This window comes from Pantherophis guttatus, chromosome 6 (genome assembly GCF_059756535.1).
Source record: "Pantherophis guttatus breed Tessera chromosome 6, ASM5975653v1, whole genome shotgun sequence".
NCBI classification, from domain to species: Eukaryota; Metazoa; Chordata; class Lepidosauria; order Squamata; family Colubridae; genus Pantherophis; species Pantherophis guttatus.
Window position 1 is genome coordinate 65,276,243 of NC_142068.1, and position 19,762 is coordinate 65,296,004.

Sequence of the window (19,762 nt, forward strand, 5' to 3'; positions counted from 1 at the left end):
ATCTCAAGAATGCCCATGGGTCCTACATAACCCCCAAGCAGATTAATAAAAAATAAAATGAAGTGTGCTTATTTGCCAGGAAATACATAGATAAAACTGTTTGAAAGAATCCTGTGAGTTTAGGAAAAGATGTTAGTTAATTTACATAGTGTGCTTAGTTACAACCATCATGCAGCCATTTTGTGAATATGTCACTCCTATAATAACCCTGATGTATCAGTGTTCTCAATGTTTCCTCAATATTTCAAGTGTGCCCAAGCAACTTATCTGCCTGCAATTTAGGACACAGCAATTAAAACTGATGACTAGGCAACCTACACATTACTTTATACAAATAAATAAAAGGTTATTAATTGGGGTATAAATCTCTGTCGGGCTCGCAGAATAACAATACTACTGTATATAACATCAGTAAAAGCCATCAATAGTAATAAGACATCCTTTGCAAAGCTAAACAGCCACAATAATCCTGTTAAGACTTTTGGAAATAATAAAAAATAAGGCTAGTACTGATGGCCTAAGCCTGTGATGGAGAACCTATGGCACGCATGCCCAAAATGGCACACAGAGCCATTTCGCCTGGCACGTGCGGCGTTGCCTGTTCCTCTTCCGGGTTTCTTCCGGGCATGCACACGCAATGATCAGCTGGCCTTTGTGTGTGCAGCAGTGCCAGAAACCGGAAGAGCTGGTCTTCCGTTTTCCGGCGTAAGCATGCATGCCAGCCAGCTTATCAGCGTGTGCGCATGCACAGCAGTAAGCAGAAAACTTGCTTGCCGGCACTCATGCTCACGTCGGAAAACAGAAGTACCTTATCCAGCGCACTCATGCCCCCTGGGCAGCTCTTCCTGGTTTTGGCCCTGATGAGCACTTGCACACACGCAAAGCGCCCACGCCCACATGAAGTGCTGTCTTTTCAGCAGTTGGTGCTGTGCGCATACGTTCTCTCTCCCTTTTCGGGACTGAGTGCCGAAAAGGTTCGCCATCACTGGCCTAAACTGTTTACTATTCAGCATAGTGGTGTGTGTTCCATTTAAACGGGAGGGAGGGAGGGTTGGATTAAAAAACTAGCATTGAGGCACTGATCATAGCAGCACAAGAACAGGCACTAAGTACCAGATCCATAGAAGCAGAATTCTACCGCATTAGTCAGATCCAAGGTAAAGACTGCAGGCCTCAGAGACAATCCAATACATAGAGGCAGGAGCTGCATTTACTAAAAGACATAACCAAGTAGCTGGCATTGTTCATAGGAACATCGGCACAGAACATGTGCTAGATACTCCTAAATCAGATAGGTCCCACGGAAGGTTGTGGAGAATAAGAAAGCTAAGATTCTGTGGACCTTCCCGGTACAGGCAGACAAGCACGTACTAGCCAATCTACCAGACATCATAGTAGTTGATGACCAAAATACAGTGTGGGTGATAGATGTAGCAGTGCCAAATGACAGCAACATCAAGAAGAGGGGGTAAGAGAAATTGGAGAAGTGCTGGAGCCTGAAGGAGGAACTGGGAAGGATGTGGAAAGTAAAAGACCAAAGTGATCCCCTGTGGCAATAGGAGCACTTGGGTCTGTGACTTTGTTGTGGCCCGCCAGCAGCCTGCGCGGATCGTGGCTGATCCCGACGACGAGGAGGCTGGTGTGGGGTCACGCCAGCAGCCGGTTCTTGCATCGGACAGCGAGGAGGCTGAAGAGGATGTGGTGCCAGAGGAAGAAACTCAGCCAGGGCCTTCAGAACCTCCAGAGGCTCCTTCAAGTGGAGAGAGCGAAATGGAGGAGTCTCTCCTCTGTGCTCGAGCACGCAGGGCTGCCAAAAGGCAGGAGTGGCTACTCAGGAGGAGGAGGTCTCCTCGAGAGTAAGGTTTGAGGATAATTGGCCACTCCCTTAGCCTATTTAAGTTGCACGCAGTTAGTAATTTCTTGCTGGAAACAATGTGTAATTATTACAGAGCATTTTGGAGAGTGAGTGTCTTATCGTATCTTGTTTTCTGGGCTGTTTGCCAACCTTTGCCGGACTTTGTTTATTCTTGGTACGTTATAACTTTGATAAGGACCGTTGGTGTGTGTCACAATCCTTGGGAATCCGGAGCTGGGGCAGAACAGACTCCTAAACTGGGAGAGTGGCTCCAACAGATCCCAGGAACTAAATCAGAGCTCTGTCCAGAAGAGTGCAGTGGTAGGAACAGTTAATCCCAGGCCTCTGGTAGAGTACCCAAGATTGAGGAACAAATATATTTTAAAAACTTCACTTAAGGACTTTACACAGATGACAATAATGCAATAAGAGAAGATGTATGCTATCTTCTATTCTCTTCAAATTTGTGCAGAAATCGATATTACGTGATCTTCATGAGCATCCCATCAACCCCTTTGATAACTGCCTTCTTCCCAAAACCACTTTAATGTTATTACCTGCCTCTGTGCTTCTGTTGCTAGCCACCCCAACCTATAGTACCCCTCATCCAAATGAAAGAGCTTCATTCGCACCCTGAACTTCCCACCATTCTAACAGGTTGGTTGTCTTTTGGCCCTTCCACCTATCAGTCAGCGACCAAACTTAACTAATAGCCACTTCATCCATCTATCAAAAGCCACTGTCCTACCAGGTCTCCCCATGGTGGACAAAGATAAAATCAAGTAATTTTCAGGGAAACTAGAGGAAGCTTCATTCTCCCTTTTACTGAAGGCAGAGGAGAAAGTAAGCACTACCGCAGAAAATCCCAGACCAATAACACTGTCTACCAAAGTCCAAACTGAGCATAAATCATAAGTCCACCATTTTCCATCTCCATTCTTATAATTAATTTCCAAATTTTATTTTAACTCCATCTGGACCTTTAATCCATTTATAACTTTCCAAACACAATATTCTAATCACCCTGTTTAAGCCAGAAAAAGAAATTGATGTCCTTAAACTTGCATTTACAACTTCTTTTTTGCCAAGGATTGACAATGAGGACCCAGTTTGTGGGGGCAATAAGCTGACTTTGTATAAATATACAAAAGGATGAAGGCTATTGCTGAGCACATTGTAAGCCGCCCTGAGTCTTCGGAGAAGGGCGGCATATAAATCAAATTAAAAAATAAAAATAAAAAAAAAAAAAAAAAAGGTCACCCAGTTTTTCCAGACTTGTCAATCCAAAGATCGTTAATAGCTGAAATCAATTAAGTAATCAAAAGTGATCAGTGAAGGAAATAGGCAAATCTAGTGTCCTTTTTAAAGGTGCTGACTACAATTTCAGCAAGATGGTTTCCCCAATCTTTAAAAATTCTAAACTTGCCAAGGTCCCTTGGTGGTCTCTTCATGAGGACCAACTGTCTGGAGCACGTGTGGGCGATCACAAGCCCTCTCCTTGTCTGGAGAGGAATTATGAAGAGCCATTCTACTCTGGCTTTCATTCTACAACAATTAGCTCTGCTTTTAGCAGAGCCATTTTCAGTTTACCATTTCTTCCCTGGAAGTTCGATATCTCAGATTATTCATAGAATAAATCTTAAATATAAGCAAACTACTAAGTAAACATAACAAATTGAAAAGATTGTGCATTACCTAGTTTGGTAATGAAACGTCTGCGAAAAAACAACCAAGCCCAGAGAGCACCAAGGACTCACAAATTGAAAAGAACTGTATTTGAAGAGCATACAGATAGTCCTCAAAATAAAATGATAATTGGAACTAGAATTTTCTATTGGTAAGTGATGTAGTCATAAAGCATGGCATTACATCATCGCTTAGCAACTGCAACCTTAGTAGTGCCCATTCTTATTGTTAACCGAATTCTGCCAGTTATTATACTTCTGAAGCTTCTGAATCCCACTACTAATAGGCATTTCTTAGGCTTTGCAAAGCATTGTGAGAAGGGTATACACGGTTCGGAGAATGGTGGGAGTGGCCTTCTTGCAAAGTTTCCGAAGGCCTCTGAAACTTTATGAAATATCGCGAAAACGAAGCGCGGTATTTGGAGAACAATGCGAGGAGCATCGAGAAGAAAGACTGACATGGTCAGCAGTTGGCTCACATAGGGCCAGGCTGAGCGCACCTTTTCAGTGGGATGAAGAAGACAGTGAAGGTCAGCTGGGCATAGTGGGGCCTGTGGAGTTTGATACTGTGGTATTGGGATGGATGGATGAATGGCCACAGAGCTGATGGTGATACTGTGTGGTGGCACTGAGGCAGAAGTAGAGATCTGGGAGCCATGGCAACCAGCTGAGACTGCTGAAGACCCTAGGCCTCTGGTTCAGCACCACTGCTGCTGAGGAGTGCCAGAATGCAGGGCACCAAAAGGGGGAGATGGGTGGGTGTAGCCAGTTGAAGCATCCCTGCAGTTGTAAGTGCATGCAGGCTGCCAAGTGCCCAAATTTTAAGCATGTGACCATGGGGGCACTGCAACAGCTGTAACTCTGAGGGCCAGATGTTAGTGCCATTTGTTAAGTACCATAGCTTCAAATGGTTATTAAGTGAATGATTGTTAAGCCAGGACTAGTTAGTTTGCCATTGGGGCACAACCTATTTTCCTTAACTGATCTAAATAAGTTTGGTGCCTCACTGAATTTAGTCCATAAGTACAGGTAATCCTCGACTTAAAATTTGTCTATTTGGTGACCATTCAAAGTTACAACCACACTGAAAAAAAGTGACTTAGGACCATTTTTCACACTTATGAAGCATCCCTATGGTCATGATCAAAATTCAGATGCTTGGCAGCTGGCTCATATTTATGACGGTTACAGTGTCCCAGGGTTATATGATCCTCTTTTGCAACCTGACAAGCGAAGTCAATGGGAAAACCAGATTTATTTAACAACCATGACACTAACTTAACTGCAGTGAACACCTGTAGCAAGAAAGGTCATAAAAGGGGGCAAAATTCACTTAGCAAATGTTTCACTTGGCAACAGAAATGTTGGGCTCATTTGTGGTCGTAATTTGAGGACTGCCTGCAGCTGAAGAATGTACTTAAAGATGCAGTTTAAAAATATATTTCCTAAAGCATGTTTCATAATTATATCTTTCTTTTGGTCTAATTTATAAACAATTTGAAGATATTTAGTAATCAAAGTAACGTAAAAAATGCTCTCTTTAGTATTACATCTAATGATGATTTTAGTTATTACTTATGGATAAAGTTATTAATAGAATCTCTGACGTATAGCAAGTACACTGTTAGTCTACTTTCAAGTACAGTTCAACCATGTTAAGACATCTCGAAGGCAAATCTTATCTGCTTGCCCATCACCTGCAGCAATTATTTTCACAGTTTCTTGGCACATTCTATATTTTCTTACAAATATCCGAGAAGCAAATTCATTCATTCACAGAATTAGTTTTAAAATAAAATATCAAGCAATATTCATAAATCTTTAAGGCTTGATATAGGAATTTTGGTGACAAGCATCATTCATCATCACTACACTTAAAAGTACATGTTTAACATACCAGTTAAAAAGATATGAGCCCCCTCCCCCCTGCACTTTGGGAACAACAGTATTACAGCTTTAAAGGTCATAGCTAAAATTAGATCTAGAATTTCACCTGGAAATGAATTATAAAGCAGACCAACAGGCATTGAAATGACATGTTTTCTGGATTTTTAGAAACAGACTTGACTGGTAGCTGTCAAATTTTAGAATTAGTAATGTTGGTGGAGGAAAATGCAAGCATTCTGGTTTTTTTAATTTTTAATAATGGACAAAATGTGTACCACTTAACATACACAAAAATATACTTTAAAAAAATGTTGCATTTTTGGTAACATAGTTCTTAATATAGCAGTAGCATAAATTACATTGCTCTTAAATATCAACATACAGTGAAACAGATATAAATCCTTTAAGTCTGCCTTGTATGAGGTAATTCTGCCAATCAAAATTTTCGTCAAATCATATTTACTGATTGCATTTATATTCTACCTTTTTCTGAGACTTAAAAAGCCACAGGCCCATATAATTTTAGTCTCCTCGCCATAACTCTTGTTGAGAGAAGATTGTTAACTCTTTGAAACTATCTGTAATCCTGCTACAATTTACAATATGACCAGAGTTTCATTTAAGTGTTATTAATAGATATTGAAATTCTGATTAAATGGACAATACTCACAAGATCCAAGACCTCAGTGCCTTCCGTCGCGCCCTTAAAACCCATTTATTTAAACAAGCCGGGCTGGCTTAAGATGAAATTTTTAACTGTTTTTAAATGTTTTAAACGTTTTTAATTGGTAAATGAGTTTTAATTGGGCCAAATTTATATATCTTTTAATTGTTTTTAATATTTGTTCTGCATGTTTTTTTAATCTGGCTGTACACCGCCCTGAGTCCTCAGGGAGAAGGGCGGTATAGAAATCCAATATAAAATAAAATAAATAAATAAAATAAAGATATGAGCCATTTACACATTGATTCAACACTTACCGCCTTTGTTGGAAAAAAACGTAAGGCCTCTAGAGTAATCAGCGCTCTTGTAGAGAGGCTGGGTCTCATGTTTCAAGCAATGAGATAGATGATGTCTGGTGTGAGTTTAGATCAGCCCTCCATCATCATCATCATCATCATCATCATCATCATCATCATTATTATTATTATTATTATTATTATTATTATTATTATTATTTTAAAAGTACACATTACAGGTAATCCTCGACTTACGACCACAATTGAGCCCAAAATTTATGTTGCTTAGAGAGAAATTTGTTAAGTGAGGTTTGTCCCATTTTGCTACATTTGTTAAGTGAATCACTGCAGCTGAATTAATAACACGGATGTTGGGTGAATCTGGCCTCCGCATTGACTTTGCTTGTCAGAAGGTTGCAAAAGGTGATCACATGACCCTGCGACATGGCATCTGTCATAAATATGAACCAGTTTTCAAGCATCCGATGTGAGGATGGTGCAACAGTTAAAGTGCGAAAAATGGTCATAAGTCACTTTTTTTGGTGCTGTTGTAACTTCAAACAGTCACTAAATGAACTGTTGTATGTCAAAGATTACCTGTACTCTGACAATTTGGTCTAGAGAAAAAAAGTCAAAAGTCTGTTTTGAAAAACTGGAAACCTTACATGAATTTTTGTTGATACAAGAATAGATCAAATTGGATGTTTTGTAAGTTAAAGAATGAAGAGAACGAGAAAAGATAAAGATTGTACCATAGTTACTTGATAGAAAGAAGGGTGAAAGGTAAATTGTATTTTTCCCCCCACTTTTTCTTTACGTTCTAATTTTTTGTTTGTTTTGTATAATTTTACTGTACCCTAAGGAATAATTAGTGTGATCTTATTCAAGGTGTCCTATTCAAGTCCATTTCAATTTTCAGATGCCTAAGACTTTAATGTGTAATGTATTCATTTTATCTTTTAAGTTTGTTATATACAGGAGTTTGAAAATTGTCTTAATGACAGTTGATTTAAGCTTTAGCTCTTTCCACCAGTGTTATTCTATTCTTGGCAATTTTTCCAATTCCTTACATTTAAGAAACATTTATTCTTTTGGGGAAATGATCTATCAATACTTTTTTACCTAGGACACATACTTTCACTTCCCGAAGTCTTTGTAACATGCAGACCACAAATATGAAGCAAGGAGGCAGAAATCTTAACCTGTCTTTATCCTATGAGGATGCAAAAAAGAAAATAAAGTATAATAAAGAAAAACATTATAGAGATAGTTGCAGATATTTAGATGATTCACCACAAAAAAACCCATGCACCAGGGATGTCACTTGATTTCATTGAGGGCCACATCAGGTTGTGTTTGACCTGTGGGGGCGTGGCCAGGGGGGCATGGCCAGCTCGACATCACTCATGTCGGTGGCACCTGTGGTGACCCAAGTGCTAAGGCAGGACTTCCCTCCCTCTTATTATAATCTTCTTTCCTTCCTTTTCTTCTTCTTCCTTCTCTCTCCTTATTTTTTCTTCCTTGCTATCTTCCCATCTTTTTCTTTCTTTTCTCTTTCCATTTCTCCTTTCCTATCCCTTTTGCATGCTCAAATGCAAAAGGGGAAACATTTCTCCTGTTGTTTTTAGTTTGTTTAGATAGCCCTCTGCCAGCAAAAACTAAGCCAGGGTGGTGGTGGCTGCGAGCCGCCCTCCCGAGCTCTTGTTTTCACTGGCAGAGGCACCGTGGGCAGGACCTTTGCTGTTTCCAGGGGAGGCCCGCAGACCAGATCTAAGCACCCCGTGGGCCAGATATGGCCCGCAGGCCTTGAGTTTAACACCCCTGTCATACACCTTTAATGTTAAAAAAAAAAAGGTTAGAAGAAAATGGAGGTAATTTTGATATATCAACATATTTACTGATTAGGTTGGATACTTACAGAAATATGTCCGCAGAAATTAAAACTAAAGGAGAGCTGTCTCTCTCCCTCACCCTCTTTCTAAACAAATAAATTATAATTTGGTTGGCTTGTTTACATATTATATGAATAAAGTCATTGAATAAACTTTGGTTTCTGTTAAAGTCATAAGCCACAATATAAAAACATGATTGTTTGTTAAATTACTGATTGAAAGTATGACTTAGCAAATAGGAAGTGGGTTTTTTGTTTCTGATGTATTGTGGTTAGTGTTTCTGCTCTATCCAAACCTTAATCAGAATTTCTCATTTTGGCCGGGAAATTCTGGGAGGAGTTAAAAGTCCACAGATCTTAAATTGACAAGGTTAGGAAACACTGGTCTAAACATCCCCAGAAAAATATGCCTCTTGATTTCTTTCCATAATTTGGTTGGGTTTTTTAAGGCATAGGACATACTTGATTCTATTTTGGTTTGCTGTTTGTTTGTTATCCAGAGTCATATGGTCTGGATAATTTTTAAATACTGTTAACTAAACATCTGGATAAGATGAGTAAGAAAAGAGAAATAGTGTCTAAATAAGCTGTCAAATGGTAAGAGGTAGTCATGAACTGAAACTAGTGAAGCAGGAAATATGGGGATTGTTCAAACATGATAGCATAATCTGAATCAAATCTGAGAGCCTGTTAAGCGAAACACGGAACCAGTGGAGATACAGTATGTTTTTCATATGTTTACCATTTGCTGGGTGAACTCGGGTAACAGTTCTGTAATAATGATACCCCCTCAGTGGCATCATTTTTCCCTTAATGAAAAGGCTACTTTATCTGGGTTGCCAAAATTCAGATGATGCATGGTCGCATGTTTTGCTACCCAGATATTGCATTGGTTGTATTGATTGCTATTTAAAAGAAAACCAGATATCTAAAGATAGAAACCCTGAGGGGAGGGGAAGGTTTTCTTTTTTCTTTGCAATCCGTTATCTTTATATATTCAATATAAGACTTCTAGTGTATCTAAGAAGTAGCTGTCTAGATCCTTGCTATAGATACAACATGATGATTTGGCAAACTATTACTATATCTGCAGTTAATATTGCTGTCTTTCTGAAACAATCAAGCATTTATTTCACAAATCCAGGATGTCTGTGTAGAATTTCAGTATTTTTGATATTAAGTCTTCCTTGGATTGAATTATCATTGGAAAATGCTTTTTGTTGCTGTGCTTTTCTTTGTGATAATAAACGTAGCATTTTCTGTGAAGTAGAAGATTTTGCATTTTGACTGTTCTAGTTTTGACCTTACTTTATCTGAGATAATAAAGCATAGATTAAGGAGTTGCTATGTTAAGGTTTAGAGCCGGAAATTGACTATGGAGAAGGAAAAAATTCAAGGCCAATCAGGAAGCAAAATCATAACTATAAAATCCTTGAACATTATCTAATCTCTGTATATAATCCCTTCCTCTATCTCTCACACTATTTCTTTATTATATTCTGTTAGATAAGTAGAATCACTATTATATTGAAAGTTCTAATATTATTAGCCTTTTGGCTAAAAATATCCAAGAATAATGGGTTAATAATAATAACAAACCTTAAATGCTAGGGCAGCAGCAGAATGATTAGAAAATGAGAATAGTTTTTTTTTCCTTAAAAGTTTTCGTACATGAAGATTTTAGAGAATTTAAACAAAGGATCAGTCAAACAAGGAAGAAATTTGTGATTTTAATTTTTTTCCCTTATAGTGGTAAAATAATGTTACATTATCATTTCTTTTAGTTCCCTTAATCTGATTATATGTGCTCTCTACCTAAATTATAAAAATAATTTAAGCATCTTTATGATGCTGCCATCTGTGTATTTATGTGGGGTTCTCCCCCCCCCCCTTTTCATTTTGTTCACTCTATAACACTCAAAGCATTAAGTTCATCAGGGTATTTTCTGCTACAATTCTTTCTCAATGAACATTAAAAGAATTTTTTTTTCTAAGCACTCAGTGTTGTAACAACATTACAATTCTAGTGAAACTGTTAATCCTTAAATCCATTCTTCTATAGCATTAAGTAGATTTATTTTAACCCCCTCATGACATAGATTTTGCAAAATAGAAAGCACATACGGAAAATATAGTTAACATTTCAACTTTACAAAATCTACAAGTGAATACCTTTTCAGGTTAAAAGTTCTTGAATACTTAAAAAATTTTTAATGAAAAAGTACTTTATTATATGCTATTACTCTCAAATAAGAATAAGACCTGAATAAGTGATCAACTCAAGGTGATTCTAGGCAACTTACAGAAAGGTCAACAAAACCTAACAAAAAGAATGCAAACTACAATTTATAAATAGACAAATAGGAATAAAATAGGAATCCAGACAGAAATGCAACCATCATTCAGTAAGGCCACGACATACAACAACACATTTCCAATATTTTTCAGGGAAAAAGCCAGATCCTCACAGTGTCTATGGAGATTCTCAGTCATCCAGGTCATGGTTGTCCCAAAGGTGCTTGTTCAAGAGGCAACTGGAAGTTCTTGTTTTTCTTTGAAGACATTTTGGATCTCATCCAAGAATTTTCTTTAGCTCTGATCCTTACATCCTTTCTAATAGCTGGCAGAATTGGGACCAATCATACATTGAAACAAAGATTGTTCCATAAGATAGGTTCCACTATGTAGGAGGCAGGCCACATGCATCCAAAGATGGCATTGTTTGAGTGAAGGAACCCAGAGAACACCTTTCCTGTCAGAGCATGTGAGAGAACCAGATAACCTGAAAAGAAGGTGGTCCCTCAAGTAGGGCTTTAAAATGATAAATAGCATCTCGATTTATACCCAGAAACAGGATGGATAAACATTGATGGTTATTTTTTTTAAAGAAATTAAAAATCCGATTTTTTTTATTTAAATCAGATTTTTTTTAATTTAAATCAGATTTTTTTTATTTTTATCAAATTTATTTTAATAAAATACTTTTGGAGTAAAAATCTAAAGATAGTTTTCTATTTAAGATACATTAATAATTTAGTTTATTCAGCATGAAATAGAGCTTAGTTATGTAGCATGAGGCTGTATATTCTGCAATATTGGGACTGTCAGTCAACAGCAGGTCAGAGGAGGAGCTGCTGCACGACAGAGATGACAGTTGCTCTTTAAAGATTATTATTTAAATCGAGTTGATTTAAATCAAGCCTTTTTATTAGTAATTTTAATCATTTAAATCAACTTAATTTAAATCAAATCCACTATGCTAGCCAATACAGCATGTTGAGTAGTAGTATGTGAGCATAGCAAAAAGTACTATAACTACCTGCATTGCGGTATTCTGGACCAGCTATAGCTGGTGTTCAAGGCAGTCCCATGTAGAATCACTGCAATGATCCAATGGAGAGATTTATTTATTTATTCATTTAGTGTATGGCATCTGCAGAAGTCATGCAATAACTGGTATACAAATTATATAAATATATAAAGGTATGTGAACAATACAATCTAGGAGATAAAATGTTAAATTAAGATAAAACCATAATAAAATCACCATAATAAGGGGCCACAGAATTGCAATGGGATGAATGTTATAATTTGATATCTAAGGAAGTTAAGTTATTCCCTAGTATGATTTGATTGCTTATTTGTACCCTATGACTATCATTAAGTGTTGCACCTTATGATTCTTAATGAATGTATCTTTTCTTTTTATGTACACTGAGAGTATATGCACCAAAGACAAATTCCTTGTGTGTCCAATCACACTTGGCCAATAAAGAATTGTATTGTATTGTATTAACCATCTAACTGGTTCTGGTGTGGCTGCAATTAGATTATCCCAGGTGCCTTGACATTTCCTGAGGAGACATTCTTGAACTATATCTGTTATGGTTTGTTTTGGAGCACCAGTGTCACATTGCGGGATCTCTGTCATTCTCCACTTAAAGAGCTTTGCGTTAGTTCTGGCACGGCCTGTATAATTCATTCAGGTGACTCCATATTTTTCAGGGCAACTAAAAATGAAGAAAGAGATTTTGTTGGAACTACTTTCTGAAAACCACAAACTGAAAGTGGTTTTGTTGGATCTGTGTGATCTGTTTGGTTGTGGTTATTAAAAGTTGTCCATCTTAACAGAGCATCTGAAAGTCGATACACATGGCAACCAAACTGGATATTGCATCCCTCACTGTCAAAAACTACATAGCAAGCTATTAGGCTACAGCAGTAAAATTCATTGACAAAAGATATTTAACCCCAATTGGGGGTGACTAAAGATGAATGTAGAGAACCATAGAAACTCCAGAGCCACCAAGAACTCTGTCCATGACAAGGGTCTGGTAATAAAAAGATCAGAGTTTGAAAAAAGTTAAGAAAATCATTGATTTTCTTTCATAATAATGTAGAATGGTTATAATATATTAATTTGTCCTAGATTATAAATTATAAAATGATCTATACTTTATTTTTACAGCTGACATTATCTCAACGGTTGAATTTAATTACTCTGGAGATCTTCTGGCAACAGGAGACAAAGGTGGCAGAGTGGTTATATTTCAAAGGGAACCAGAGGTGAGTGAAAAAGTGGTGTTTCAAACTGTTTTATAATGTAATGTTGTAACATAATCAAATGTCATTGTTTATGCTGACACATATCTAAGAATTTTAAAGGTATTTTTATTTAAAATTTAAATTAATGAACTAGGCAAACCAGTAACATTTTTTCCTATGAACATCTTTTATACATAATTATTTTTCAGATTGTTATTTTTAAACAGGTATTACATACATAGAATTTGTGTTTATTTGCAAATAGAAGACTGAGAATAATAGAGTAATTAAAATATATTAAAGAACAAGCATGCATATAGACTTCCTATAATGTCATATGTTGCAAGAAATGTTATAAAGAAGAAGCATGCACAAGGATCTTCTATAATGTCATAGATTTACTATGCGTACATTTGCCTTTGCCTCTGTGTCATACAAGAAAACTTTCCTTTGCATCTCACTAGAGCCAGAGATGTGCAATAAAATTCAAGATACATCTTTATTACAGGATTAAAAAAATATGTGGTCATCTAGATGTTGCTGAAATATTGTTTTGACAGTATTTGCAATTACTACAGACTGTGGTAATATTGTAGTTCAGTGATAACTAGAAAAGTTTTCAGTTCCCCATCCCCAATTTATCTGTTTATAATATTGAAATTAAGAATTAGAGGTTTTGCTCCATCTGATTCATTATAACGTTTAATTTATTAGAATGTATACTATTTGTTTTCTGTTCACACATTTGTTTCCTTGCAGAATAAAAGCCGTCCTCATTCAAGGGGAGAATATAATGTTTACAGTACCTTTCAGAGTCATGAACCTGAGTTTGACTACTTGAAAAGTCTAGAAATTGAGGAAAAAATTAATAAAATTAGGTGGTTACCACAACAGAATGCTGCTCACTTCTTATTATCTACAAATGGTAAATATATTTTATTTACATAATAGTGTTGCACATACTTTAATTGCATGTGATAACTTCCATATTAGTACTTCCTCATTTTTGAATTTCTAATGTAATTGTAATTAACATGTATTTGTATCTGCTCATAAGCATTCAATAGAGCATGTTTCTCGATAAATGACTGTAAGCCTAAATAGAATGTCGGGTTAATGTTTGATGGACTTATCAGTTTGAATTCTAGATTTTCCTACCGTCCTTAAACATTCAGAATAATATTATATTGAAAATATAACCATATTCCTTGTGGGCTGTTCTTGATTGTAGGCTTTTATTTTTTTCCTTAATGGTTCATGAAGTATCTTGTTCCCAGTCAAATTTCCACATGTGCTTAAATTATTCTGATTGCTATATGTTTTGGTTTTGTGCACTTCCCAAGTCATGGAATTTGAAAGAAAGCAACTACAAAATTTATTTCAAGCTAATCTATTTTATTCTTTTTCTCAGAAGCCCATTGTCCCTTGTAACAATTTCATTTCCATACCAAATATGAAGACCGAGTTTATGGGGGCAATAAACTGACTTTGTATAAATATACAAAAGTATGAAGGCTTAACGCATTGTAAGCCACCCTGAGTCTCCGGAGAAGAGCGGCATATAAATCAAATTTTTTTAAAAAAAAATAGCACCCCCTCAACAAAAGCAGAAGTGAATATCTAAATTTGAAATTTCAAATCAGATATTTGCTAGTAGAAAAGCACAATAAAATGTCTATTTTACAGAAAAGAAATTAATGACAAAGTATATACCCTGTAATAAAATTTCTCTTTAAGTTCCCTTTATTCACAAATCCACATCTAAGAAGGAAACCCATTAATATGTTTCACAGAAAAAAAATCATGTTGTATAAAATCATTAAGGAAATCTAGAAACATATACCCCATGTTTACAAGCGTATCTTTAAAAAGCTTCTGCCCTTAAACAAAGTACCACAGCATTAATGGAATACATACTCCTACAAGTAACACAAATCAAAGAATTCTTTGTAGCTGCTATATTTTGAACGTCATTTGAGTACTGCAGGAGAAAGAATGAGTTTAACCAAACCTTTCTTATTCATGTTTTTTGTAATCTAATACCCCTCCACCCATAACTTTTAGGTGCAAAGAAAAAGTCTTTGTGAAGACATGGGTTACCATGGCCTCACCTCTGGTTCCCTAATGTTGTATGGTGCTAGAGAGTGTTCAGTTTGTGCCACCTGCGGCCTTATCTATGGTCGGGGGATTTAAACAGAGAGTTGGTGTGGTTGGGTCACTCAGTCCCTTGACTATGATTTGCCTCCTCTGTTCACCCCATGTAAACACCTTTGACTGATGCTGATATTGCTTCTCATACTGCTGTTACTGGAGCAGCCCAGTATGAGGTGGGTATGTCATGTACTCCACTTGTAACTGGCTCTAATGCTCCTCTGGCTTTTCTGATGCTTCTGGGTTCCAATCCTCTTTTGAAGGATCATTCCATTTCATGTTCACAGCTACTGCTGTTTTGTGCTTCTCTGCTGCATCAAAATTCTTCATCTTATACTATAGCAGAATTTTTAACATTTAGTTGGCATGGTACTGAGATGGAGATGATGGATATTCTAGCTGCATATCACCTACAACTTACTTTGGAACCCCTGACCTCTTTCTGGTGTTTGTGGTTGCCAGTTCATCAATTTAATTTCCATTCATAGTGTGGCCAGGCGCCCACCTGGCTTTGCTTAAAGCTTCTAACTAACAGTTACACTGTCACTTGCTCAGTTACCCTAGCACTGACCTGTATGGTTTAACTGCACATTGTTCCTTTTACTCTGCTAGAGGCATTCCTCCTTCTTGTCCTCTTTAGCCACAAAATGGAGTCAAAAAATTGAAAATCGTATATACCATTCATGTCTGCATAAAACTCTCTTGTCTATAACCTTCAATTGAATGAAATAATACATCACAGGCCAGCAAATGGTCAAAAGTCAAGGATTACCTGAAGCCCTTTTCCTTTGTTGTTCTTTGGCAGCTGTCCTTTAAGTTACATTGCTTGTGCAGAGATTAGTGCCTATTGATAGCCCTGTTTTCCAGGAATTGTCTGTCCTCTGCTGCATTTGAAATTGTATGCATGTTGCTAATTCCTCCCTAATTTATCAAACTAAACCATTTAGTTATTTCATTTAGCCAATATTGTATGCTACAATCCTGGACAAAAGCAGAGTTACAGATTTCACTTATCAAATAAATAATTTGCATAGCTATAAACATTGCAAATGTATGGTTAATCACTGTTGAAATACAGTTATGCACTGATTATAAGCAAAGCTTCAATGTCCTCTATTTTTATAAAATCTAAAATAAATGTTGGACTGGAATCCAAACATTCTGTCAAGTTTGCAATAGAAAGCCCTGCCCAACCCACCAAGTTCTCAAAGAGTGCAAAGTATATGTGGCAGTCCTGCAGAAAAGGAAACATCTCACCCCTAAATTTGGGAAAGAGGCAAGAGACACTTGCTCCAGATTGCAAAATACTGTGTTATTTGTAAGAAGAGGTGAATAATAGGTGATATGTTCAGGTATTTTTAGTAATGTAATGCTTGAAATCTTTCTCCTTTCAGATAAAACTATTAAATTATGGAAAATCAGTGAAAGGGATAAAAGAGCTGAAGGTTATAACTTGAAAGATGAAGATGGACGACTTCGGGATCCATTTAGAATCACAGCGCTACGGGTATTTCTTTAACATTAGTAATAAAATCTGAATAATGTCTGAACCTATTACATTGCATTTAAGCCATAAAATATTCATTTCTGAGCTAGAATGCGAAAATATATTTTATTTATTTATTATCCTGGGTAGCACCTCAATTACCAAAGTTTTTTTTTTTTTAAATGTATTGTAAAGGGTCACAGAATCAACACCCACAAACATAAATGTAAGAAAAGCTCTCTGAGCTACATTTGGCCCTTAAATCCTATCATATGGCCCTTTCCAACCACAAGTAGAAATTGGCAACAGTTCTGTTCTCTTGGGTGGAAAACAAATGGAAGCATAAATCCTAAATTAGATTTAATAATTCAAAAAGAAAATTCCACCATCCCCTCTCCCAATCTAGGAGAAGAAAAAAACCTAGTTCTCATTATTGCCTTATCTTTCCCCCAATACCTGTATTATACATATGCCCTTTGATCACTAACAGGTTGCCACTGCCTAGTATAAACAATCCTAATCTGGATGGTCTGATTTTGTTTTTCTATATTCCTTTAATGTAGGACTTCGGAAATTCACTGTTCTGCTGCATAAAAAGACTAAAAAAATAATAATTGAAATAACTGATCTTCTATGTTGAATAATATCAGTTGCTTGATGCAGAACATTTTAATGCTATATGAAAGTTAGGTTTCATTTTAGTTTAAGTAATGTATGTCAGTTAATGTAATTATTTTGGAAGATTTTTACTGTGTTAGCTAATTCTTCAATCATAAAGAAGTAAGCTATCTCTGTACTTTATGCAAGATAGTTCCTCCCTCCCTTAACATTTTATGAAGCCCATCTCCCCTTTAAAGCAATTCTAGGCGCCTTTCATTGGCAGGATATATTTTCTCTCCTCAATAGGCAATATTCTTATATTGTCTCTATCTGAAAAGAAGACAACTCTGCCACCCCCACCCCACCCCACCCCAATAATTTACCTGTAAAGTGATAGGAATATCTTGGATTCCCTGACAAGGTAAAGCAGGGGTGTCAAGGTCACGGTGTCATATTGTCACATGACGTATTGTGACTTCCCCCCCTTTGCTAAATTGGGTGGGCGTGGCCATCACGTGACACATTCTGCCCGCGGGCTGCGAGTTTAACACTCCGGAGGTAAAGGAAGGAAGGAAAAGACACGTTTCTTCTTCAATTTGCAACAAGGAGGTAGTGAGGTAGATCATCTTAAATTCAGGATTGTCTTCTATTTATTATATCCAGCAATGTTTTTGAGATAATGATGCTTGTAATATTACACCAAGTTGGATGCTAGACGTTGAGCATGTGAAAAGCCCAGATGATGCAGTTTTACAAAGTATATTAATGTAATTATACACAGTGTTATCTTTATAATTTTTAGAAACAAATGGATACACTTTTTTAACAGAGAGTGTTAGCATGCTTGCTTTTTTCTAAATGCTGTTGATACTTCAGACACTTCTTGTTACTAATATTAATAAGATGTGATTACGAGGTATTTTATTCTGAAACTTCTATGGAATGATAGAATTTGCTACTAGAACTCAGTGTTATACTAGGTAACCAGTATTTGCAAAAAATAATAATAATTATAATATGAATGAGGCAACAGTAGTTTGTGGCAGTATCACCTTTGTAATCATAACCCAGGTTAAAATTGTATACTCACTTCCCTGGAAGTAATTCCATTGAATATATTTCCATGGGGACATAGATTGTACAGTTTGAGCAAGCCACCTTGTAATTAAAACTTTTTAAATGGTTTTTGAAAAGCATTTAGCTTTAAATGCTATCAAACTAATTTGAAGTTTCAAATTAATATCTCTTTCTCAATTTTTAGGTGCCAATATTGAAACCCATGGATCTCATGGTAGAAGCAAGTCCACGAAGGATATTTGCAAATGCACACACATATCACATAAACTCTATTTCAGTAAATAGTGATCATGAAACATACCTTTCTGCAGATGACCTAAGAATCAACCTGTGGCATTTAGAAATCACAGATAGAAGTTTTAGTATCCTTTTTACGTAAGGAAAAAAATGTATAAATATAATAGAGTGAAATAGTTACTGTTTAATACTTGATTAAGTCTCAGCAGGTGGCAGCACCTGACTGATCTTGTCTGGTCACAGAATCTAAGCAAAACTGCTTAGTATTTAAATTAAGTTAGACGACCAAAGAATCGGGATCTGTAGACTAGAGCAGAAAATCAAAGTACATCCTAAAAGGCAGTGGCATACATTTTTCATGATCCTGCCAAGAAAAGTGACAATTATTATTGACTTCACTGGGTATATTGCTTTTCTTTACAGCTGGTGCACAGTGGATCACAGAGAAAGCCAAAGAATACCAATGAGAAGTCAGTATCTGCCTCATTGATTACAGAAAGCCTTCAGTTGTGTCACTCATGTCAAGCTGTGGGATGTGCTTAGAAGAATGGAAATCTTGGGAGATCTTGTCCTCATAAAAAAACTATGAACAGAGCATGTTGAAACAGCTTGAGGTTTGGCAAAGGAGTGAAACAAGGCTGTATACTTTCCCCTTATCTTTTCAGCCTATAGGCTGACTATCCATTAAAGAAAATTGAATTAAAAGATTAAAAGAACAAGGGGGTTTTAAAATGGAGGAAGAAACATTAGTAGCCTGCATTGTGCTTATATCCTACTCTGATAGTCAAAAATGCAAAGGATCTACAAGTTCTAGTAATAAATGTCCAGGAAAATAATGAAAAAGATGGGACTAAAATTAAAGACCAAACTTGATAGTGGGTACAAAAACCAACCTTAGAGTTGACAATGAAGATATCAAAATGTTAAAAATCTTCTGCCTTTTAGGATCCTTTGAAAAGAAAAAGTGAAGGTTTGGGCCACTGACTAGAACTTGGTAGAGCACTCATGAAGGCCTTGGAAAAGTTATTCAAATGATGTGATGTTTTATACTTACAAAGATCAGAATTGTGCAGGTTGTCCTCTGACACTATGGAAACTAAAGTTAGATTTTGAAGACAAAGGTTATTGACAGTTATGATATTTGGTTTTGGAGAAGACTCGTTTGGATACCACAGAGAGCCAAGAAAACAAATGGATCCTCAAACTAATAAATCTAGAGTTCTCACTTGAGCGTGACACACATGACCAGAATTGAATCATCATTTGACCATATTATGCAAAGACCTAGCTTTCTGAGAAGATTCTAATGTTGGAAGGAAAAAAAAGAGGATGGCAACAGAAAGATGGATGGACTTGGCTACAGTAGCAACAAGTGAAAAACTGGAAGA

The 19,762-nt window shown here is 36.5% G+C and overlaps 1 protein-coding gene across 3 annotated transcripts in view; it reads left to right on the forward strand.

Annotated features, from left to right (window-relative positions):
* PPP2R2D (protein phosphatase 2 regulatory subunit Bdelta) overlaps positions 1–19,762 on the forward strand; it is a 38,317-nt gene that overhangs the window by 6,618 nt on the left and 11,937 nt on the right. For 2 of the 3 annotated variants that reach the window (XM_034436488.3, XM_034436490.3), the window contains exons 3-6: positions 12,747–12,844; positions 13,583–13,748; positions 16,369–16,481; positions 18,322–18,499. In XM_034436488.3, the coding sequence (XP_034292379.1) occupies positions 12,747–12,844; positions 13,583–13,748; positions 16,369–16,481; positions 18,322–18,499 (555 nt within the window). Of the gene's footprint in view, positions 1–3,722; positions 4,071–12,746; positions 12,845–13,582; positions 13,749–16,368; positions 16,482–18,321; positions 18,500–19,762 lie in introns of those variants that run through there. The other variant, XM_034436487.3, reaches the window with a different exon arrangement.